Source organism: Dromaius novaehollandiae, chromosome 6 (genome assembly GCF_036370855.1).
Source record: "Dromaius novaehollandiae isolate bDroNov1 chromosome 6, bDroNov1.hap1, whole genome shotgun sequence".
Classification (NCBI taxonomy): domain Eukaryota; kingdom Metazoa; phylum Chordata; class Aves; order Casuariiformes; family Dromaiidae; genus Dromaius; species Dromaius novaehollandiae.
This window is the reverse complement of record NC_088103.1, coordinates 30166809-30191643: the sequence shown is the minus strand read 5'-3', so window position 1 is coordinate 30191643 and position 24835 is coordinate 30166809. Positions and strand designations below refer to the sequence as shown.

At 39.4% G+C, this 24835-nt stretch overlaps 1 protein-coding gene across 9 annotated transcripts in view; it reads left to right on the top strand.

The window, feature by feature from the left end:
• EXOC6 (exocyst complex component 6) overlaps window positions 1-24835 on the top strand; it is a 110591-nt gene that overhangs the window by 80122 nt on the left and 5634 nt on the right. For all 9 annotated transcript variants that reach the window (XM_064514048.1, XM_026094100.2, XM_064514046.1 and 6 more), the window contains one exon: window positions 4164-4237. In XM_064514048.1, coding sequence (XP_064370118.1) covers window positions 4164-4237 — 74 coding nt within the window. The remainder of the gene's footprint in view (window positions 1-4163; window positions 4238-24835) is intronic.

The window sequence follows — 24835 nt, the reverse complement described above, 5'->3', positions numbered from 1 at the left end:
GTGCTGTAGAAAATATTTAATTAGCCTTGTAAAATTGTTAGCACAACTTAAAAGCCCTGAGTGGGGGGAAAAAACTGTCTGACCCTTGCCATAAGTAGATTATCTTTTTGCCCTTTGAACTCATGGAATTAAAATAATGAAACAAATTCTACTGTAGTCACCTGTCAAAACTGACACCAAATGTGAGAATAAATGCTTATGCTATAATGATTGCCCCCCGTGTTGTAAATGTATTTATAATATAAAATTGAGAGTAAAGTGTATGGAGCATATATAAAAATTAATTTTGGTGCCTTGAATGTTTCTTGCTTTATAGCTGCCCTGGTAGTAGGTACTTTGTAAAGGAATAAAATAATTTCATATTATCTAATACATTAGGATGAATTCCAAGCTAGAGTAGCCAGACAAGCTGCAGAAAGGAGGCAGATATTTGCCCTGTGATAAGCAAATGTATCCCACTATAGGAAAGTACCTCCCAATGTGTAAAGTGAGAATAGCTATTTGAAAAGGTTTGCTCCTAGTCTCCGTACACATTTAACAGCCCCCTCGCCATTCATTTGCCCTCGTACTTCCTTCTCCCAGTGATACCATTACGGAGTGACTGGAGTGACTCAAATTCAAGTGGGAGAAGCTGATTTCAGTGTACGGTGTATGAACGGAAAGTCGTGCAGGATCAGGTACAGGTAGGCCTTACCTTGCAAGGATAGTGCAGGCTCTCCTCCCTTGTTCGGGGGATTTAAAAAGCCCCTTTGTAGAACCACGCAAACCATTTCTACTAGTGGGCTGCCATAGCTGTAACCCAGGTATGGGTTTTTAGTGGTTTGTTATGGGGCTTTGCAGAGAATTCCCTAATACAGGATGACACTCCCGTATTTTAAACACTGTGTTTGACACAGGCCAGAATCAAAGGTCTCTCTCTGAAGAAAGAGCAGTCCCAGTGGACGGGAAATGCCTGCACAAGAGAGCCGGGGGGGAGTCTCGTCCTTAGACCAGGGAGTTGGGAAGAAGTGTGCTGTCACAGGCCTGGAGATTTTCTGTGCTTCTGCAGGCTGGCAGTTGTGCAGGCAGTGTTTTCTCTTTGTTGCTTTTTAAAAGTGTATCATTAAACAAATTCTCTGTTTTTAAACAGTTGGGTTTAGGATATCCTTTCTCTATGGTTTTTATCTCACTTCTTTTTCATTTAGAAAATGTTCATGTGGTGGATCCAAACTCTCTGAAAACTTCCCTGGCAAGTTGGTGTTACTTGTAATGTAGAAAAAAAACAAATAATTTATAATTCAGACCTAAATAAAGTAACCAGTGAGCATTTGCCAACTGTTACCAATACTTGGCTGTGGCACAATGCTGTTTTCCATAAGACATTTGATTGCTATCTCTTATTACTTTAGGTGGTGGAAAATCGAGCAATATTCCACCTTAATTCACTCTCAGGTTATGTGATTGTCCAAAAAATATTTGCAGTACTGTAATGCAAATAATAAACTGAGCCTCTACCAGTAAAGTTGCTACAGCAGTACTATATTCATTTGTAATTAGATATGAAGATATTCTTAGATATTCTAAGATACTAGTAGCTTCTTGTACCCAGTCAAGCAAGAATCTTTACTGTTTTGGTTTACGATTGCATTCCACATAATCATTTTTAGACCTGTGAATAGTCTCTGCAAATTCAATAGACTGCTTTAAATGGAAACCATACATTCAGAAGTAATGACTGCCCATGACATGACTTTACCATCATGTTATTTCAGACACCAAATTATTTCTGGATATTGCTTTCACCTGATGATCCATATTTTCTAGCTAACTATTAAAAAAAAAATAAGTTTTTCACATTACTTTTAAACCCTATTAGGAGTCCTTGTGCACAACAGAGTTAGACACTGGATGTGGGAATTTTTTGGAGACATATGTTCAGTTTTTCCTCTGCAGCTCTACCATTGACTTACCCATTTCTCAATCTTGGGAAAAAAGATTAGCTTTCAGTACCTCAAATGATACCTCTCTGAAACTATTACAGCAATACTTACTTTATTTTATTAAGTGTTCTATCAGAAAAGCATACGGAAATTTCTCTTAAACCCTTTTAAAGTAGAATGTCTATCTTAAGTGGGCATGAGTGGCAGTGGGTGTTTCTGCAAGCCTCTCTGTTGCAAATGTGTGACTGGGATAAGAAGCTGAGAACTAGTGCACTGAGTGAGGCTAAACATCCCTCTAGCCAAGTATCCTGTCTCCAGCAGTGATCAGCAGCTATTTAGGGAAGAACATAAAACACTGGGCTGTAAATTGAGTGGTCCTTCCCATTGCATATTGAGCTTCCAGCAAGCTGTAGCTTAGGGTTTTAATGAGCAGATGCGTTCAGACCATTATGTTTAATCACTACCAAAGTGCCTGTATTCCATTTATTTTTCTATGTTTGTATTTTTTGCTTCATTTCTACTTTTGCTACACGCCACCCCTCATGAGAATGAGTCCTGCAATTGTATTGTATTGCACAAACAAATACCGTCTTTTGTTTTGTAAACTCCTGCCCAGTTATTTCATTGCCTCTTACTTCTTGTGTTGTGAGAAACAGCGAAGGAATGCTAGCTCCCTCTTCACCTTTTTTGCACAACTCATGACTTCCTAGACCTTGATCGTATGCGTCTTCAGTGCTGCTGTCTAGAGGGCTGGATTGGGTCCATTAATGTGTCCACTGATAATATATCTGAGTCTGTTGATTCTGTAGTAAGTATATACTCTGTTGTCTCTGATCTGCACCTATAAAGGTACTGTCAAAGCATTATCGTCCTCTGGCTTTTTAGTCTATGGTTCCTTTTCCCACATTCAAAAATCAGCTCCCCCATTTGCATTTAAGAAGAGAAAGTGCCTGGAAATAGCCTCCCTTGAACACTTGGGTTGTACCAGACAAGCCCATTTCCCTCCCCTTCTCCCCTGCACTGCCCTTTCTCCCATGCAGCTGAAGACATGCGATGTGCTCCAAAGGCTTTACTTTATAAAAGGGGCTAGGAAGGACCATTTTGTGTCCCGGCAGCAGTAAATGCTGCATTTGTGTCCATCCTGAAGCTCTCTGGGAAATTTTGCTGAGCTCCTGCTCGTGTGATTTTCAGAGAAGAAAGTAGGAAATTGCCTGAGCCTAGATCCAGTAGCGCCCTGTGAGGTGGCCCGAGGGAGGGGGCTGCTGGGCAGAGCTGTCGTTTGCTTCTTCCTGGAGCTGTTGGCCTTCTCCAGAGTGTAATTTTTATTTGTTTGTATCATCAGTTTCTGACATTTCCTGATTATTAGTTCTTCTATGATGTGTCGTGTTGTAGATTCTTAGTTTTAATGAATTTCCAATTTTGTTGTTTTACTGAACAACAGAAACTGAAGTCTGTGAGGTTTCAGCTATTATAGGTGATTCTCTTTTCCTAAGCCACCTTCAAACTGTATTAAAATTATGGAAAAAAGTAGCTCTTAAAAGTTCTTATTTTTTCAAGCTCAACAATTATTGATGGTTTCCTAACTTAAATGAATAGCTGACTTATTTCCTTGACATAAATGTTACCATTTTTTGTATTTTGAACATGCTTTTGCTTTCCAATTTTGCCAGTCTCTGTCAGGGTTCATAAAGAGCAGAAGTCCATTATCAATAAGCTGGTTAAAAGGCATGAACAGACATTCCAGCTTTGTTCGGACTTTGGCCCTTAGGACTTTCCACCTGTGGCCTGCACATTAAACTAACTCTCACCTTAGTGTCTGTCTTTTATGGCTGTTTGGCTAGAGGTGGGATTTTTATGGAACAGATGCTATAACAAAAGCAGCTGTTTAAAACGATGTTGACAGCCATGGAATTGGTATCATTTCAAAATGCTTCAGTAATTGTTCACCTCTGCACAAATACGAAAAGATGGCAACTTCTATGGTTGTAGCATTATTACTGTTTCAGAATTTTAAGCCAGAGAAACCTGCCTAAGTGTGTTGTTATTGGCAATTAATGGAGTTGGGAAATGCTGGGAAAATTTTATTGCTTTTTTATCAGTGTGAATTAGTAACTGTAATCTCTTTATTTCTGTCAAAATAGTTTCATTTTAATGTTTGGTAGCATTTATAATGCATAAAGCTTGATTTGCTGCTAGGTTTTTTCAAAAATCTGCCTCCGTAATATTTCTAACCTTTCCTTGCAGTGTTTGCTAGTTCTGAGCCTGTGCCAGGATTCCAGGGAGACACCCTGCAGTTAGCTTTCATCGACCTCAGACAAGTAAGACACTAGTTGTTGTTTTTTATCCTACTAATTTCCCCTTTTGACCAATGCTGAAGTTATTAAATTCAAGAAGCTTTCATGTTTTAGCATTCCCATGTAATTAGTTTTGAAAAGCAGCAGTTATTTGAAGTGTTACTAGTGGCACCAGTCCCTGTAATTTGGTATAAAACGATTTCCCCGATGTGATGTTAGGGGGCACTGTGCTACTGGTGGTACTGTATATAAGGTTGATTTGGTACTGGATATAATGTTGAATTGTGGTCCCGACAATTTGTAAAGATCCTATGACGCTTTTTTGCAAGAGTATACATGTTACCCTGGTGTGCTGGCCTGCTTCCATCTTGAGCAATTGATCCTGTCTACAAAACTGCTCCCTGGAGAGTAGTATTGGGCATGGTATTATTTAGCATTTCCTTTCCTTAACTTGTTACATAAAATTCTTTTAAACTGTTAGAAAGCAGCTTTTTTCCAACTGGCTGATCTCTATCCTATGTCAAATTTAATATTAAATGCCTTCATATTGGAAGCACTTTTCCACAGATCTTGCCAAAAGGAAGGTTTTTCCAACCTAACTTCAGCTTATCTTAATTTCACCTAGTTATTTCTATTCCCTGTTCTTTGTAAGTTCTGGCATTATGTCCAACCATAAGAATTCATTTTCATAAACTTTTCTTTCTTAAAGTAAGCTTTTAGAAAGGATTTATTTATTCTCAAAATTGCAAGTACCAGTGTCATTCAAATAATGAAATGAATCATTAAGTGCAAATGGAGAGGCTTTAACTTTCTACAGGCTTTGGTGATATTTTTCAGCACCATCGTGAGTCTACCAGAGTCATCGGAAGATAAGAGAAATGCAGAAAGAATTCCATACCAAATTACAAATATAGTCAGAATGTTTTTCCTTTTAATAATATTCTCTCAGCAAGATAATGAAAAGGCATTTCAGAAGGGAAAATAGCTGTGGCAACAGCATTTTGTAGATAATGTTCCATTTTCTCCTAATAATTAGAAAGGACTTCATTAAAGTGTATTTTTCAATGAAAAAGCTAAAAGGTAGAGTTCTGTGTTAAATTCTCACAGGAATATAACATAGCAAACACTGTCTACAATGGGATGAGTATGGACTAAGTGAAGAGGATATAGAATCAAGTCCATAAGATTTGTTAATATGATACCTGTATATTAGGAGTTCCCGAAGTTCAAAAACGGTAATCCAGTGTGTGAAATATACTGTGCCAAACTTAAAATACCAGAAGTCTTGCCTTGACTAGCAGCCTTCCTCTTCTGGATTCTTTTTCATTCTCTTTTTATTATCGTTGTTAGAAGTGACTAAACATCTTCCAATTTGTACTAAGCCAATTTAGTTGTAGGGAAAGGATGTTGAGAGATTCTGGCACCATTTCTTTCATTCTCCTAAGTGGTATAAATCCTTGCAGAGCCTATGTTTCTTTCAAGGGAAAACGTGATTTCCAGCGATGCAGGAGGGCAGGGTGTGTACATACTTGCTACAGGAAACAAATAATATTTTTGTATGTTTTAAGTACCAGCTGTCGAGCTTGTCACATAAATAGGGATTATGTTGCTTATGATAGTGCTCAGTTTATGTTAGCAACTTATATTTAGAATTGTCATGGTGCAAGTAACACTTCACTCTCTGCCATGGAAATCTAACTGATTTCAGATACTTTATAAACAGCAAAAGTTTGGGCAGCTATTTTTATTAGGTTGTGAGTTGGGCTTGTAGATGCAGAACAGTTCTAGTTTATTTGGAGCACAGAGGCTCTGTATTTTTGCATGCCTCACCAAAAACATATAGGTATTGCAAGTACACATTAAAAACAACATTTACCATTTAGTAAGGATTTGCACTATTTTCTCTCCCTTCCTTATTTGTGATCCATTTCTATCTTAATAGGGTGGATGACAGTTCTTTTCAAGAATACTTAGCAAGGCAACAGAGCCTTTTTCAGAAAGTTCTTATGAAAGGTCATGCTTCTGTTTTTTAGTTTGAATTTGATACTTCTTCATGAATTGCAGGATATGAAAGATAAGGAAGTAGGTCCAGTGGTCAGGTTTTACCTGCCCACCCGGACTGTGCCCTGAGGTCAAACTCCTGATATTGGCTGTTTGGTACAGAGGAGCTGATGACAGGTAGGGGCTGATACAAGGGGGAAAGCTTGAACCGTATCAAAGCTAAAAGGCAGGAGATTTGGGACTCAGTGAGAGACTGTAGCTAAAAGATGGATCAGCAGGATTGCCCTCTTCGTAAAAAGCAGCTGACCTGCAAGGGAAAAGACTTTATCGTCCTGCCAATCACATACTTGCTAATGGAAGCCAGTTATCTCAACAACAGCTTACTCTCTCTATGTTGTACAAGGACAATGTGTAAGATTAATGAGTAGAATATTGTAGCACATTTTACTAAAGAAATAAACTGACTTAGGAGGAACTAGCTTGGAAGAAGGAGGGGGAAGAACTGCACTTTGATGAAAAGGGATGGGGGAACAGGTAGCTGCTTTGAAAAGAATTGCCACGGATATTTTCATGGTAACAGTTCCTGATCCTCCATCTTTCCCTAGGCAATGTGTGAACAGCATGTTGTCTTCCTGCAAGCTCAGTTCTTTCCTTCTGATCATGGTACTCCTTTCACAGACTTAGAAGAGCAACCATAATAAGAACATAATGAGGAGTTGCTTATGGAAAGAGAATGGTATTTAGTAGCAGAAAGCTGTAAGGGGCCAGGAATCATGAAAGGGCAGGCACTTCCCAGTGTCCCTGTTGATGAGCCACCTCTTTTTCTTTACACTATCCCCTCATTTACTTCTTGTAATATGTAACGTACTCCTTAAGGGAGCTTAGTAATCTGTAAAAGTCCTAGTGAATAAAAATTTCTGTGCTATTCCTATAGCCATGGTATCTCAGCATCCTACAGGCATGACTTACTTGATGTGCCTGGCCAGTCACACATGGCTCACTTGTTTTCCAATCTGTTTTCTTCTGCCAGAAGGAAAACTTTTGTGTGGATAGACTTCTTTCTAATTCCTATGTTTTGACTGTGCTCTGCTGTATATTTTTATTGGTAAAAATAAGGTAGAAAACATCTGTCCTTGAAGAGGGGGAGTGCCACGATTTCTAAAGAACTTAAAAGCTTATATATTGCATGAAGTAACCTAGAAAAATGATCCAGGATAATTTCATGTTTGGACAGTCTTTTCTGTGCGAGTGATTGACTGCAAAGGGAAGAGTCCATTTCAGTTGCTTTATGCTGACTGGTGTGTAACAAGCATAGTCAAACACACGCTTGGCTTTTACATCACTGTAAATCTTTGCATTTGTAGTGGCCAATGGAATTTTTTCCAAAGGATACGTTTAACCATGTAGGGTCATCCCAGAGCTGGTAAGAGTGGACTGTGCTGCAGACCTGGGAAGATGAGCAGTGGCTATACAACCTCAGAATAACATAGAGCGCTTTCCTAGAAAGCTACCTGAAAGTTTACTGAAAGAACAACAACATCAATATAAGGTTAATAATACAGAAGCACATAGCCACGATCATCTAGAAACTTGCAATTCCAGCTAGTTTAGCAGCTACTAAAGCAACAAGCAGCTGCTAAGAAAATCTGAAGAGATGCATGGTTCTATAGAGCTGCTGTAGTTGTGTCATGTCTCCTGTCACCTGTCTTACTGTATGACCTGAGGTGCATCTGCCTACATGCACCCTTTCACCCCATTACTTAAAGCCACTGAGGGGCAGGCCAGCTCGGCAAGGAGATTATCAAAGTGGCATGTGATGCTTTTAAGGGAATCTTCTCTGGCATCCCTTGAAGATGACCCAGCCCACCTGCGACCTACATTGCTCTCTGAAGATAATCTCTTGCTACTGACTCTATAGGGAACCTGGGTAAATAGCACAGTTGCCCAAAGTGAGATGGAATGAACTTTGGGGATTTTGCTACCAATTCAGATCCTAGGTCAATTGGAATTAACCTTCAAAAGTAAACAGGTTTTAGTTCCTTCTACTTGAATTAGTCCCTGAGGAAGCTCAGGCTCCTACATGAATTAGTTTTGTCCTGGTTATGATCTATTCTTTAGTGCTTAAGTCTAGGGTTACAGTTCTGGAATAAGAGGTGATTTCTTGGGTGTCCTGGACACCTAAACATTGTGAGGAAAAGGTTTGAGTCTTAAAGTTTGTCCAATATTCAGTAAAGAACCAGTGTAGTGAGCAGTGGACAAGCATGATAACCTTCTGGTAGCCTAAGATGTCCTGTTGTATTTTATGTTAATCATTGCTTTCCTAGGGCAAATTGCATGATTCTTAACCAACCAGGAGGTAGCAGATGCCTGTTCATGAAATCCATTCGTTGTCTGCAAAGAAGACTTAAAACATAAGATGTAAATTTAATTTGACTTATTTTAATATAGACATTTCACTTTTTTTCTAATGTTTTCCTCTGCCATGAGCACTACTTCTGTTTCCAACAGTGTTCTTCCTCTGCTGTCTCATCTCAGACAAGTACCAAACTGGCTTGATGATTGTGGAATTTTCTTATTTTGTCAGAGGTGAAAAGAACTGTGTCTCATCTGTGGGGTTTGGCACTTAAGCATGTTAATATCCTCCAATTGCTTGCAGTAATCGGCCTGCAACAAGGGCAGCTTTCTGAAGTGAAGCATAATCATATGTTGTTGGTAACTCCAGAGTTTAGCAGTCATCATAGCAGTATCTCCAGCCATATAGAGTTTACAGTCCACTAGGGATGTGTCCCAGTCTGAGACCAAATTCCTTGAGCAGCAAGGTCCATAAATTCTGCCTGCCTGTGGGAGGAAATTCTCAATGTTTTGCAGCAGTTTCTGTTAGCATTTTGCTAATGTTAGACGTAAATTAGACATAAAAACATAATGCAATCAGTGCAATTAATATACAAATTAATTGTAGTATTGCATGCAACAGGTGTAATTTTATTTCAAGGAGAAAATTTTTAATAGTGTCTTAATATAGTCCTCTGTTTTCTTCTGCTGCACAACTTTGCTTCTCATTCTCATTAAGAGATGATACCATCCATCTGATCAATTCAGAAGTAAGTCATTGTTGTAGCTAGAAACTGTGGGGCAGATCACTAGGCTTTGATCCCAGCCAGTGGGGCAAAAGGCCACAAAAAGCCAGAAATGGCAGACCGATAGCTCACTTTTCCCCGCCATTTTGTTTGTAGTGTTTAATTTGAATTCATTTCCTGTGGTAACTGCATTTCAGCTCTGGCTTCTTTCCGATTCCCCCAATGTGCAGCACGCTAAACCTCTCACCATCTACATTCCCTGCAGAGAACACTCTCGAGCCCTTCTGTAGACCTCAGAGAATAAGTTGCAGCCTGTTGCCGAAACCATCCACTATCGTTGTTGGAGGGTAAGGGCTCTAGAGTTGTGCTCTGGCTTCCTTTCTCTCACAAGTTGCCAGCCCTTACAGTGCCGGGGCTTTGAAATCAGTAGGTTACACCTACCCGTTGTCTCTGCTCTGCAGAAGAGTCTTGACCAGAAAGACCATCAAGATTTTCCAAGAGAGAGAAAACCCTAACAGTATCTTTAGGAGTAAGTCTTAAAAACTTCAGAGTTTAAAGATAAAAGTAAGGATCTCTTTCATAAGACAACAGTTTGCATTGTTAATGAGCAAGCAGTATAAAATATTTTCCTGAGGGAAGTGGTTGCTGAGACTTTTATCTTCACAGAGGCTCTTTCCCAATGCTTACTGATCCCCTTTTCCCCCATACACTCCCCAGCTTCTCTGAACAAGCAGAGGAGCATGTCGCATCTGTAACATGAAGCCCAGCCTCAGGGTGCTATGTAATGGGATTTGTGCTTCTCTAGTTTTCAGTCCAGTGCCACTTATTCAGCTAAAGAAAGGAGCTCAGATTTCAGGCAGCAGTGAAATGGGAGTTGCACTTCTCTGGATTTCAGGCCACAGATCCTCACTGTGCTGGGGAAGGAAATAAATCTCCCGCTGACCTTCTCCTTCTCCATAAATTGATTCCACACTAAAGCTGAAGGAGTATTGAGGCAAGCTGTTAGCAGAACAGGGACCATTCAAGGCTGCATTTCTCATGTATTTGCATCATACTGGAGTAACAGGCCTATATGTAAGGAATCCCTATCTGCATTCAAAATGGTTCAGTTATTTCAGTATGACTGCATGGTGAATGTGTGCTAGCCAGCTTGCAGGGAACATGCAATATCTTTTCAGCATCCAGAATTCTCACAAATAAATGGGAATTCTTCATGTGAATGTGAGCATTTGTGTATAAGAACTTACATTCCCCAATGGCAACTCTTACTTTTGATCTCTTCTCTTCATCTAGACTCTGAAAAGCCTGTAGGTAATCACAGTAGGCTCCGATCACAAGCTATGTGTGTGCAGGCGCTTGTGAGGAAGGTCTCAATCAGTGCTCTGTACACAGAAACAAACCAGCTCATCACTTGGATGGGATTTATACCTGCCAGCTGGTAAGAATTAGGAAGCTTTGGAAGCAAATACAGAGAAACCAGCAGCAGGAGGTTCAAAAACAAGCATGGCTCTAGATGCACTGTCTTGATAAGGATTTGCAGAATCAAAGCAGGATGGCATCTCAGTCATTTCCTGGCAGTAGGCATTCCTACCCTGTCACTGCCAGGAACTAAGAGCATGGGTGACATGTGTTATGTAGTGTGTTCTCCAGGACATCAGATCATTCACCAAATTCAATGCAAATCTGATCGTATACAGTTCTACATCTGAATGGCTCTTTTTCAGCAGAGAAGTGCAAATAACATGCTGATAGCCACCACGTTTTGACTCTGGATCATGGTATCCTGATGATGTGGGAGCATACCTGAAAAACAGATTTTAAAAATTTAATGCTGTTAATTTATTTGAGTAGCCCTATCAGTAACTTACCTGAATAAAACCCTGTACATATGGCTATTTATCTACAAGATGTACTACCTCATCTATGGGAAAAGCAGTACCAGTTTCTTCCGAGGAAAGGATAAGGACTATGTGGTGACAGGTATAATGTTCCAAATGGATGTCATCTCCTGATCTACAATAACGAGTGCTATAGGAATCCTGTAACCATGGAATTTATTAAAAACAAGAAAATAATTTACTTGTTATTTCTTCAAGCTCATTTTTCTGTATTCAGTTTTTTCTTTTTATTTCTTTAAGCTAGCATTTAAGGGATACAACTGTCTTAGTTCTCTACTTTCCCAACCAGATATACCCAGATATTAGATGATTTGTCAAGAAATCTCTACTGCATATTTAGAAAATAGCAGAATTCATGAAGTGCTGACTCAGCCTGACATAGAGACCTGTAGATAACAGTCTTTGAATCACAACGCAAGCCTTATTTGAGTAAGGGTGGAGTGTTTTTCTTTTTTAGATGAATGATAATTTTTAGAACTGAGACAGGAAATTTCATTTATTGATTTCATTCATCATGTGCGGATGAAACACTCGATTTCTTAGAACAATGCGGTGGAGTTCCAGCTTCTAAATGCTACCATAATAGAAATTACTAAAAATTTCACTGGAGAGGTTGATCAAAACAGGTATTACAAAAAAAGTAGGCAGAAGCCCCTGCCAAGATTCTTTAGGAGGACATGTCTAAGTCCTCTGAATCTGAATATCTGAATACTACCAAATGTCACAATTAATCAGCTTTCAGCTCATCGTCTTAATCATCAGTACTTTCACAAGACAAGGTTTAGAAATAGTTCATCAATCCATTCAGAACCTACGAAACTGTTGTTATGATGAAAACTCCTTACTCACATCTCCAGGAAACCCTTCTGTTAAAGAAAGTTCTTCCCATAGTAAGAGAGGAATTGCCTTTTAGATCATGATTTAAATGGCTGTTATCTTTGGTACTGGAAGTGCATGTGCCAGTTGCACCCTGTCCATAATGCCAGAACGATGTATCTGGGAAACTATTTATGAAGCAGTCAACGTTTTGTCTGCAACATTGTCTGTTAACAGAAGAAAGCACTTGTCTGAAGAAGGTTTCCATTCTTTCACAGAAGAAGCTGTTGGTAGGAAGGTGCCACTAGGTTCACTTCCAAATAATTTCCCAATTAATAAATCTCTTGAATTGGAAGAAGTTTATGCTTGTGACTATTATGTTTATAAACTGCAGCTTACCCCTTCTATGTCATTGCTCTTGCATCCCATTAAGGAAGAAGAAGGATAGAAGTTATTCAGGGGAATGAAGCATTTTTCTCTAATAGTTTTCTTCCTGTTAGCAGCCTTGCTCCCCGCTCCCACCCATGCTTTTATCTTTGTCACTTAAGAAATGACATAAATGCAAACTGAAGGCTGCAGGAAGTTTTGGATGCATGACTTCCCTGAAGTTAGTGAATACGTCATAGGAAGCTGTTGTCTTCCCGCTGATAGCCCATTGCTGCAGAGTCGCTGCCATTGTGCCCAGGACCTTCTGTAGCCCTGAGCTGATGGATGGAGTCTAGTGGTGGAGCCCCCGGCTCCACAGGACTTCCTCCGCGTCCCTGGGTGGTATGTGCTTCCTGAGTAACGAATGAGCAGTGTTAATTGAAAAACACCAGAGAAGAAAATTTTTGTTTTCCTTCAAGTTATTTGTTATTTGTATTCTGGTAACATCTGTGAGCCCTAGTCATCCGTCAGGGAGCCATGGGGCTCGGAGCTGCGTTAATGTGTTCAGTAGTTTCTGCCCCAAGATTGCTTACATCCTCCAGCCTTAGTTGAGCTGGTAGTATCACTGGTATGTAGCGTATACTGGGCAATACCCATAACCCATTAACCATGCAGATTTGCCTTCAGTATTTTTTCAGTTGTATCAGTCAACAAACACATTTAGATTCCATGCCTTCTGTAAATTGTCTGTCAGTCACAGGCAGTAGGCAGAATATCTCTTTTTTTCCCTTTTGCTATGGTTTCTTCTGTGAAAAAGAAAGTTAATCTGTCTCTTCTTTTAAAGTCGCTATAGGGCCGGCGCAAATTTAATTTAAATCAAAAGAATCTTTTACAACAAAAAATCAAGGATTGTTCTCTGCTTCAGAGCAATAACACGAGAAAGGAAGCAGAGCTTTTCTTCATGCACAAAATGCCTTCACAAGTCAAGGCTTCCAAAGCTTTGCAGAGACCCAGTACAGCAAGGACTGGAGTAAATGAAATGTAGTTAATGAGTGTTTAGTCATTTGGGCCATAGTCTCTGAGGGCAAATGCTCTTATCTTCCACAGGTACCATAGTGTGACACTGTTCTTCTGCAGGGAGTTTTAGAACTGCAGAAATACAAATTAAAAAATAATAATTCTGAGTATCTTACTGCCTCCAGTCAGTCAGTGAAATACAGAAGATGAAAACTGGCCATCCTCATATTTTCTTTTGATTAGCTCAAAGATACATATATTGGATGGCAAAAAAAATGAGTGAATTTCTTACTGTTATTTAGATAAATGAGGTGAAATAATTATACTATAAAGGATTTGACTGAATCAGCATGTTCTTAAGCACAGATCTGTATCATACTGGTTTATACCATATTAACATAGGTGTCTATGAGAAGACTGTCTGTTCTGGAACAATTTATCATCTTACAACTTGCACTGTTTTAGAGAATATTGAAATAACAAATAAAGTTTACATACAAGTTTCACCTGTAAGGTGTGTTTTAGAAACTTTTGGAGAGGGCTTTCCTTAGAGCATTAGTAGCAAAGGGAAGCACAACTTAAAAGACCCCAACAATCACAGAAAGAGTGCTAATGGGAGAAAAAAGACAGGAATAAGAATGGAAAAATAATAAAATATAAAAAAGGAAGAAATGTCAAAATTTGAGTAGATGAAAACAGTAGATGATGGGAGAGAATGGACATAAAGATATGGGATAGAAAGACAAAAAAAAAATTGTGAAAAATCAGTTCCTGTCCATAAATGCATTTTATTGTCCTTATCCCTTTTTTCTCTCTCTGTTTATCATTTTCATGGTTTATGCTGAGAACCTTGAAGAGCATTATATTTTAAAACAGCAGAAGATTAAAGAGGTGTTTTTACCCAGAGGAAGGAAAGGACTTTCAGTATGCAAAAAATGGTGTGTAAAGTCCACGAAGCCGTCAAGTTACCTTATTCCCAGGAGAAGACAAGCTTTCCTAGTTTAAATGGCATGCTTCCAGGAAATCATTCCAGGAGAGCGCACAACTAGCCCATGCTATTCCCAAATGCTCAGTGTAACACGATGCAGTTAAACCAGCGGACAATTTTCATCTCTTGACCCTGTGTCAAACCTGTCGGTTGAGTAGTTTACATGAGATCCGTAAGAGTACATGGGCCATCAGATATTTCTCCAGAGTAAGAAACATGCAGTAGACACACGAAAAAGTGTAATTTTAAAAGCTGACTTATTTTTAAAGTTACAGAGAAAATGCTGAGCCAGTGGCATGACTCAATGCATTCAGATTCTCCTTTCTTTTTTCCCTAATTCATATAGGAGATTGAAGCTATGCCTAAGTAAAATGATCTTAAGCCCTACTGCAAGTAGTGTCCCAAAGTTAACATTCATAATAAAACCAGAAAAGGGGTCTCATCAAGCACTGCCAGTCTGGAGTTCAAATCAAAATCTTTGCCTTCTCTCGGGGCATATGAGGAGGACATCGAAAGTGCTCTTTCACTTTAAGCACTAGCAGGATACGGAGTCTTGTGGGAGTATAGGAGATGTGATCCTAATTTTGATATCGTAATTACAATGCACATTCATATGATATGTTTGGGAATAATATTACCTTCAGCGTGGTGCCTAAAGCTTGCACCCATTGAGCTAGAGGATAGTATAAAAAGTTCACAGTGAGACAGACTAATGTTGAATAATTCCTAGACAGAAATACGTAGGTAACTTGTTAGGGGGTGGGAAGTGGTGTAGCGGATAGATTGAAAAGACACAAGCTGAAAACTCAAATGACAGTGTGAAACATTCCCCATAGCTTAATTAAACAAAACCAATAATACTATTTAAACTTCTTTGGGTTAAAATTACTTTAATAAGGGTGTTAATTACTAGAGGATTAACACTGCTTACATGTGATAATAGATGTGGTCAGTCAATAAAGGGTGAGAATAATGTTCGTTTAAGAAGCAAAAGAATCTAGCACAGGATTACTCACCAGAAAGGGATAACATTTCAAAGTGGCAAGTAAAATCGGGGGAAGCGTTTTTCAGATTGCAACAGGCATTTGAGGCTGTTTTGTGCCATCATTACTCAGCAAAAGTTTCATGTGTAGTGCGATCTGTCGGAGGAAACACTTTAAGAAAATACTGTCATCTGAGAAGTGATCAGAGAAGGCATGTTCTAAGGAAGAAGATAACTTCTAAGGCAAATAATTTCTTGAAGATGCATTTCTTAGAAAAGAAGTAATATTGAACTATTGGCACAAAGCAGAGAGAGTCCTAAAATGTTTGTAAACATAGCAACAGTGGAAGAAAGATCTTTTGCAGAAAAAAAGCGGATGAAAACAGATTCTGAGTTATGCAGGTCTTTTATTACTACAACTCTCTAGGTTCAAAGGCCTTCGGTATACCAGGTTAGCTAGACAAGAAAAACAAAAAACAAATAGCAGGATTTTACATGGGCCACAGCATTTGCTAAAGTGTTTTTAGAGCCATTTGATAGATAAACTCGTAGCAGTAGCTGAAGAAAAAAGTGAAGATTGTCCAGGCATGAGTACGTAACTTTTGGCTGCTGGTTTTGGCTTTGCTTGTAACTTCTCTATATTTACATTCCTGAACTACTGATTGTGGCATTCCTTGTCCAGTGGTTCCCAGGTCTAGTATAGCTTTGCCTAAGGGATGTAACTTCATCTGCTGCTGAGGGTAGTTGTACAAGCATACCCTCGTGCTGCTTCAGAGGAAATAACTATCTGCTTACGGTAAACTGATGATGAGCACATCCACAAGTGTCTGTGCTTTATGGGTTGCACTAGATTCTTTTTTTTTTGTTTCTAGATGCAAACAAAGAAGATGCGGATTTCTGGTCTGTTATGTCTTAGCTTTATTTGAGTGGCTCTCCAAGTACTCTAACTCAGCACCTGAGATCCCCGAGATACTTCATCAAAGAGTTGCTACACTCATATCAGCTTCCTGCAGAGGCTTTTTAGAGAAAGACTTTGTATATAAAACTGTTTTTTCTTTTTGTTTGCAAGAGTTCAGTTTCGTTAACCAGTTGGGTTTATTTAAAAAGATATCTTAATCCAATAATTAGGCTGAGAAAGTGGAGTTTCAGTTGTGGTAGTTGAGACTCATTTGTGCTATTGCTGACATTTGTATTTTTACACCTACAACGTCAGTGTGCTGTATATATTCTTTAAAATTGAGGCATAAATCTTATGTAACATGGATGGTATAGCTCTGAGGCATAGTCATCGAAGAAAAACCAGAGAGGATGGGTAGAGCAAATACAGCCTCGGTGAAATATTACATGACCTTTGCTGTCAAACGTTGGAGGCTGTGATGGCCACCTGAGAAGGGAATCCAGAGCCCTGGGAATCTACATGTTTTTTAATTCAGATTTGCAGCTTTTCAAGAACTGCACAAATATTAAAACTAAAACAAAACAAGCAGTTTGACTGGTTCAGAAATACATAGACTCTTGCGCTGAAAGAAACTATTTTCTCCGACCTGCTGTAGGACCTCAGGTTACCTCTGTGGAAACACTATGTATTTCACAGCACACGCTGGGGATAACTGAAGTCTCTGGAGACTAAATGCTGCAGAATGAAGAGGTGCTCATAAGCCATATAGACCTCACGAATACCCTCCTGTTAGGCTGAAATCCTCAATCTGTAGTAATGTAATTTCAGTATTCTTAGATGTAGTTTCACCTGGTGTTTCGGTCCAGGTCAGAGTACGACAAAAATAACTGGAAAGCTAGCAAAAGGAAATATCCTGTTCTGCCGCTAAATAAACAGTTCACAGTGGTGAGGTTGGCTGCTCCTGCCTCAGCTCTGTGGGCTGTGTCTTCGTGCAGAGAGCTGCGGCGGCTCGTCTTGGCCTCCTCGGGGAGCACCATGCCGCGGAGCTGGGCCGCGCTCGGTTGTCCTCCTGCAGGCACCAGGCTCCATTCGCAGGCCTGGCCTGGGCTTCCGAAACGCCTTGCTTCAGTCCCAGGAGTAAACCCAGAAATTTAAGCTTGAAGTCATAGTTTTGCTTGGACAAACCACTGCAGATGTTTAGTCCGGAGCACAGCACGCTGACTTCAGAGGTTGGAGGTGTGTGTGTGCAACAACAGTTTGGATCAGTTAGTTCGAAACAGTGCTTTTCAGATCATGGCTTTTTGTGGTATGGTATGTATACCTTAACCTTTGGTGAGACTACAGACATCTAGACTTACTCACATAGATGCTGCTAAATTTTGCTTATAACAGATGGGATAAGAGTGTTTAATTCCAGGACGCTCTATGGAAGTTGAAGTGAATGCATTTGGTATCTGAATTTTATTTCAGTTACCACAAATTAGACTATGTTTAATTAATCCCATCTTCTCTAAACCAGTTAATTTTACCATTTGATTTTAGCATTTGTGAATATCCCTTTTTAGTGAATTACCTTAAATGGAATTTTACCTCAGGAATGAGATAAATGATACAGTTTTAATACCCCAAAAATGTTTTTTAAGGTACTATACCACATCACATGCCATTTATAGCACTATTTCAAAGAAGAGCACATACTTAAAAGCAAGCTTATTATAAGTTGCATGCAGTTGAAAAAAAACGCTTATAGAAAATGGAAGTTTAAATAAACTATACTGTAAAAATTCCCTCTTCAGTTAGGAATGTATCTGATAAATTTCAAGGTTTAAGTGCTACTTGCAAACCCGTGTTTAAAAAAGAAGGAAAAAAAGCAGCAAACTGGAAATGACAGCTTTAAATTTAGCTGGGATGTTCTAAGTGCTTCTCTGTGATTTTAACAACTCAGATTTTCAAAGTCGTCTTCAGATCAGAGGCAGAGGTTGTGTTTGGGGGCTGTACACGTAACTCCCTGCGTGCTCTTTGAAAGGGTACGCCTTCGTAGCAGAAGCTCCAAAAATCGGTGAATGGCCTGAACATTGCATAATACACAATTTTTAATCCACACAAATGTTACCATTGATATAGTTTTATGCTTTGTCTAAAGGGACTTGGCATACAGGCTAAGGGGCTGCACAGGAGCAATTTGGCCCCAACCCCTGCCCTCTGGAGACTGGCAGTCTGCCAGGCGTCTGCCCTTCCAACTCTTGGCTCTTTCTAGACTCAAAGGACGGTTCTTTTGCTACTAGTCCAGCTTATTTTTTAATGATGAGGAAGAACACACTTCATAATAAGGATTATTCGCACTGCAATTAAACAAATCTTCTTTGAGTATGTATTACTTGTTGCTTAGGGCTTAGCTGCTTATATTTGCCTCGACGACTATGTCTGAGGTACTTTCTTCAAATGTTTCATCTTGGCTGCTTGAAGTATTAATGAGATTTGTAAAAGTAGTACAATGTGAGTGCTTTTCTGGTTATGATAAGCAACAAGCATGACTTCAGCAATAAGCATTTTATTTTGTAGGCAGGCTTAAGTGCATTTGAAGAGTATTTGGGTTTACTCTTGAATGTAACAAGACCAGGCATCTCTCAGGATGTACCTCAGGGTCCCAATTTTATGGAAGTATTCTGCCCTTTGGGAGAATTTAGGTTATAAAGGATTAGTTTGAACCAAGTAACTTCTGTTTTTTTTCTTAGCATAACAACAATTCCCCATGGTTCAGCTTTCATAACTTCTGAGTTTATATATTATACACTTACAAATGTGTTAAAGATTCTATCCCAACATTCAAGATAGTAACAGATATGATTTTCGCTTACAGATTTGAAACAGATGCAAGCGTTCAAATAAACAACTGTTTAATTTGTGTGAATATTTAAGTGTTCCACATTTAGGCACAATTTCTGGATGCATTTTGCTAAAAAAAAAAAAGGAAAAAGCACGTTTTAATGCAGTGGCTTAACAACTTAAAGATACTGCCTTTCTAACACAAACTATCCTTCCTTTGAAAATCTAGGGCTCAGTTTTCAAAGTAATGCCTAGGAATTTAGCCTGCGACCCCCATTGACACTAATGGGAATTGCATAGCTAAGTCCCCATAACATCACTTTGAAAATGCATTTGTTATAGCAATCCAGAAAAAGGGTAGCATAAACTATAGGGAGACATTCACAGATCAAGAGATCAATTTACACTTTGAAATACAAAACCGATGTGTGTTATTCCAGTTATGTGATCAGTAGGGGGGGATTTTAAAATTCACCACATTCACAAAATAAGTCACCAGGAGTAAATAAAACAAAATATTTTGGCAAGTGGCAGACAGACTCGCTAACCAGGCTAACAAGACATTTGTCAGCAGTGAAGAACTCCAGCTGATTAAGTGATAATTGAATTTGGTTGGTGCAGTGCTATTCAACAGCTAGCAAACTTTGTCTTTGTTCCTTGTGAGTTGCACTTAGATATCTGTATTTTAAACCCTTCTGTTGTCCCTTTGCGCCTAGGAAATGTTTAGAGTGAACAAGACTTGTCTTTGTCCAGCTCTACTTCTGGTCCTTTGCATTTAGTTCAATTCTAGTAAGTGCTTTCATGGTGCGCAGGCTTTCATAAACAGGGAGATAACACATTTTGTGAACCAACGGGGATGTTATCTTAATGTTCATACATGATTTTTTCTTATTTGTTAACTCACTGCACATAAGCGTACACCTATGTAATGTATATTCACGTGTACTTGTGCACAAAATGTAAACAGAGCCCGAGAAGAAAGCGGCTTTGTTTTGTGGCTGTGTTACTGCGGCGCAGATGAGTCCCAGTCATAGGCCATGGCCCCATTAGGCTGGCCAGAGTCAAATAAGTGTTTTAACAAAAGGGAGACAATGTCGCCTCAGAGTGTACAAACTGATGAGATTATAGTTCCACTGAAAGGTTACGGTTATGTCAGAAATTATGAAACAGCAGTGATTCTGGTTGACACGCTTCCTGGGCAGGCAGCGAACCTGGGCGTCCCTCCGGAGGGACGGGGAGCGCAGCTACAGCGCCAGCCCCTCGGCGCCGGGCAGTTGGAGGAGCGGGTCTGTGCGTTTACCACGCTTCAAATGAAAAAATTCCCTCCGTTTCTGGAGCGTTTTCAGCACAACCACAACACAATACTAATAACTGTATCGGTACATTGGTAAATTGGTATATTTGCTATTCTTGTATCTCAATGGCTTAAATGACACCTAGCGAACAAAAATCACAGGTTTTTTTTTTTCTTAGGTCAGAAGCTATGTACCCTCAAGGAAAAACTCATACTGTTATTGCTCTGTATTCCCTCCTAAAAAAGATTTGGCATAGCTTGCAGTTGTATATGCCTGGCACCATTCATTTACCAGAAGAGTTCACCAGTACTCCAGGCTTTAGGGTTTTTTTAATTAAAGAGGTCAAAATCCATTATATCTAAATTTCAAAGAATTTACCAATTAGCTGTAGTCTGCAATGCCCAGCAGGTGGCTTTTATACTATTAAAGGGAGATTGTTTCCATGTCTGATCAAAGCAAAAACAAAACAAAGGAAAATACAGAATATTTTCCTGTACATGGTGCAAACCACATGCTGTGTAAATTATAGGTGAAAGCTGTGTGTGAAAGACTGTTCAGTTGTACAACTTCAAGAAAAATCCTGTATATTTAGCACTATTCCCCATGAGGATTTTAATGGTAATGTCTAAATCTGTTTAGACTGCTGATTAGCTAAGAAGATTAGACAGCTTGCTCTTTCCTAAAATGAAGATTTTAGCGTTTTCTTATTTAAAAGCAAAATGCACAGTGAAGCACATTAAAGAATTTGGTAGAAGTAAAACTAGCAAAAGCCGAGTGTGCTGAAATGTCTCAAGGTGCCAAAAAGTTGCCATTTGCACTTTTCGATGAATCTAAACTTCCCAGATTTTTACCTACTTAAAAGCATGTTTGTGACCTTTTGACCCTTTTGTTAGCCCTTCCTCCGAAGGGCCTTTATTCTGTACGGCTTAGGTATAAAAAAATAAAAAGGAGCGTTAATGGCATAACAGTCCTTTCTGATCACCCTGTGTAAGATGTTTATGCGAAGTGTCAATAGAAGCAATTGGCCTAACAGTGTGACAACCTGCTTGGCTTGGAAATGGGCTAATCTCCTGTTTGGGTTATCCAGAGGTCAGGTGAGGATTTCTTTTTTGCACTCCCCGTAGTGCCTGGGTACATAACCTGCAAACACTGTAGGGCAGAAATCAGAAGCAACTGAGCCCAAGAATGCCACAAAGCTGTTTTTTTTAAAAAAAAAACTTGACTTTTTGCTTTTCCTGTGTTTCTCCTCAGTCTCCTTTTCATTTTTTCCCCTCCTGGTACCATCCCAGAGCGTCTGGTTGAACATAGAATATACAACAACAGAGGCTCTAGCAATATCATTATCTGCTGCTTCGCTTTGGTTTTTTTTTTTCAAACAGGCATCATCCCTATCTTTTCTGAAGTTCATGTGGAAACCTACTTTAAACCGCAGTTTTCCAGGGCTGCCCCTGTTGCCCTGTCACAGCAGGCTGGAGCTCAATAAGCGCTCAGGCAAGCATAGCGGCCACGAAATAGGCCTTGGCGGGCCGCGCGCTGTGAACTCCTGCCTCAGTGAATCAGCTTCTGTGTGTTTTTATAACTGCCTTTTTTATTCCCTGTTAATTATGCCCCAAGGCTGTGGAAAGACAGCATTTATCTGTTGAAACAGACTAAGCAGCAAGTGTTCTGACATGTTTATCAGGCAAATTGTACCTGACAAAAGGTAATTACACATGCAATCAAGTCCAGAAGTAACTGGGTGATTAGGGGTTAATAAACTGTTTAGCATGAGAAATATTCATCCTTGTGAGTGAGGAGAGTGGGCCAGAAGGGCATAACTAACAGTGATATGTTAAAAAAATCACTTTCCTTTTGATAGATTATTTGGATTTCCAGAAAGGTGGGCAGGATAGTAAGTGTACAACTTTTATCACCAACTCTTGGACCACTGGTGCCTGATTGTGCAACCAAAGCAATTTGCCGACACTTGCGATACTTCGGAAGAGATAAGGGTAGCATTCCAACTTGTACAAAGCTACTAGGATAATTTAAAATTAGGAGTATTTGAGTATAGTCAACCCCGTTGCTGTTGTTGAATGGCTACAGCACCCAATTCCTTCTGTGGCACCTCTCTGCTGCTGAGCTGAGCGGGGATAGCTAGTTCCCAAAGTTGCGTTCTCTTCCAAGATACCAAACAGTTACCCAAAAGCAAAAAAGGAAAGGGCATTCATATGATATTTGAGGACGTGACAGAGGTTCAAACAACTTTGAAAGGGCTACATGCTTGATTCCAGCAATTCCCTGTGCACAAAATTCTCATGTAATTACAGAACAGCCTAGACAGAGGGCTGAGGCTGAGCTCCTCCAGACTATAGGTAGTAAAAGACAAAGCACTACAGAGCAATGATTACAATTAGTTTATATCCACACATGGCCATAGCACTTAGATATCAGGAAAATGTAAGAATTCTGAGCTTGAAGAGTAAGTGCAGATGCCCCGTTTGAAATCTGAATCCTAGCTGTAAAATCTTAAGACTTTTTTCCCCTTTGGTATCAATCTTGTAATATTTTGTATTAAGCAAATCCATGTCTCTGTTAGCTGTCAAGTTCTTGAAGTAGGACCTCTTTTAACTGAAAAATAGTTTGGTATCTTCTACAGTAATATTGGTGTGTTTAAGATCAGAAGTCTTTAATCAGAAATAGCAACATTATCTGTGGCATGACATGAATATAACCTTCCTTTTTTTTTTTTCCAAATGCAGTTTATTTCAAGCAGAGAGAGCTTAGGTTAGATACATAAAAGGCATTTAGAAAATATGTAGACAGGAACAGAAAGTTAGAAGATGCAAGTGTAGAACAGCAACCAAAGACCTTTAGTTTTATATATATGTGTATTATAATACAGATGTATTATATATATGTATTAGACGTATATAGATGATTAATAATGTGGTGGCTTGAGAGGGCAACCCTGTTTCACATGCAGTAAAAGGAACATGGTCTCTGGTCATCAGCCCTGATGTTCCTAAGATGTTGGATGAAGGTTCCCTTCCATCGCACTTTTAGAAGAGGCAAATCCTCTAAATAAGGCAGAAGTGTACATGCTCTGCCTTGGTAGCCAATCTGTTGGATGCTCCATGTGGTATCCTAGAGAAGGCAGAGCTTCTCCCATGTTCCTTTCCTTCTTGGTAACGATTTACACACCCGCGCGCGCACATGCACGTCCTTCTCTGCAAACTCTGCGTTAGTTATTCTGTGTCTGAGCGGCTAGTAGATCTGTTCTCTTGCTTATAGGGCAACATATTCCACTTCCTTATAAAACTCTCTTCTCAGGTATAGTTTTGCTTGTCTTAGCTCATTCTTATCTTCCATGGTTGTTATGGGAGAGTATAGACAAAAGAGAAAGCATAGAGTACAACAGTGCCGTTGTTCTCACGGAGCAGAGTACGTATATCTGGCTTATTGGATGCATCACAGTGTTTCAGCCCCACGATAAGCTGGTCCTGTTACAGCAGTCGGGTGGCTCCTTAGGTGTGTGTGAGCGGCTGACAAACAGCTAATGGTCTGCGCTGCCTCCAGACTCCGAGAGTAAAAGATTTCCTCTCTGTCCAGTTTGAAGTATTTCCTGTACATGTTAACTCTGGAAAGGTGCATGGAAGAAACAGACACTTCCTAGTGTAACTTCAAAGCACACCGTGCACGTCCTCCCCTTGAAGCAGCGTGTGGACAGCCAGTAGTGCAAATGTGATGTGTTACACTGTGTGGATTTTGACTGATTTTTAGACAGGAAAATGTTTATTGCTAGGACCTGCTGTGTGTGCTTATTTCTCTTACTATAGTACATCTAACTGTGGACCTTTCCTTCTAGATAATATATGTCATTTTCAGTTACTGGTACAGTCTTAGCAACAGTTTTAGTAGATAAAATAATAGTAGGGAAATGCTGATTTAATTTGGCCTTTAATACCTCGATTCTGGTTGCGGCAATAAGAACCAGTATCATAGGACCAGCAAATTCTCCTGCGCTTTGTGCTTTACAACTGAGAAGCCATGGGGCAAGTTCACTTGAACTTGTACGCCCTAAATATTTTGTTTAATTGTAGCCAATACTCTTTTTTGGCAAAATTAACGTTTTTGTGATGAGACTTGCCCTTGATATAATTTTTCTTTTTATGCATTAATGGTAATTACAGTATTTAAAACCTCAGAGATGTATAACCTTCTTTTATTTCAGTGGAATTTAACATATCCCACATATTACATCTCCGTAGCATGAGTCATGTCAGTATGTCAAGCCAAATCCACAAAGTATTTCCATTATATCTTCACCTTGCGTATTGTGTAACATTACCAAACATTGTTCCCTTTCCTTCTGGTTTTGCACACACCTGGTCCCCCTCACATTATAAGATCATTTTAATATGCATCTATTGTGAATGAAAATACAGTAAAAATATATGGGAAAAAAACTTGTCCTTT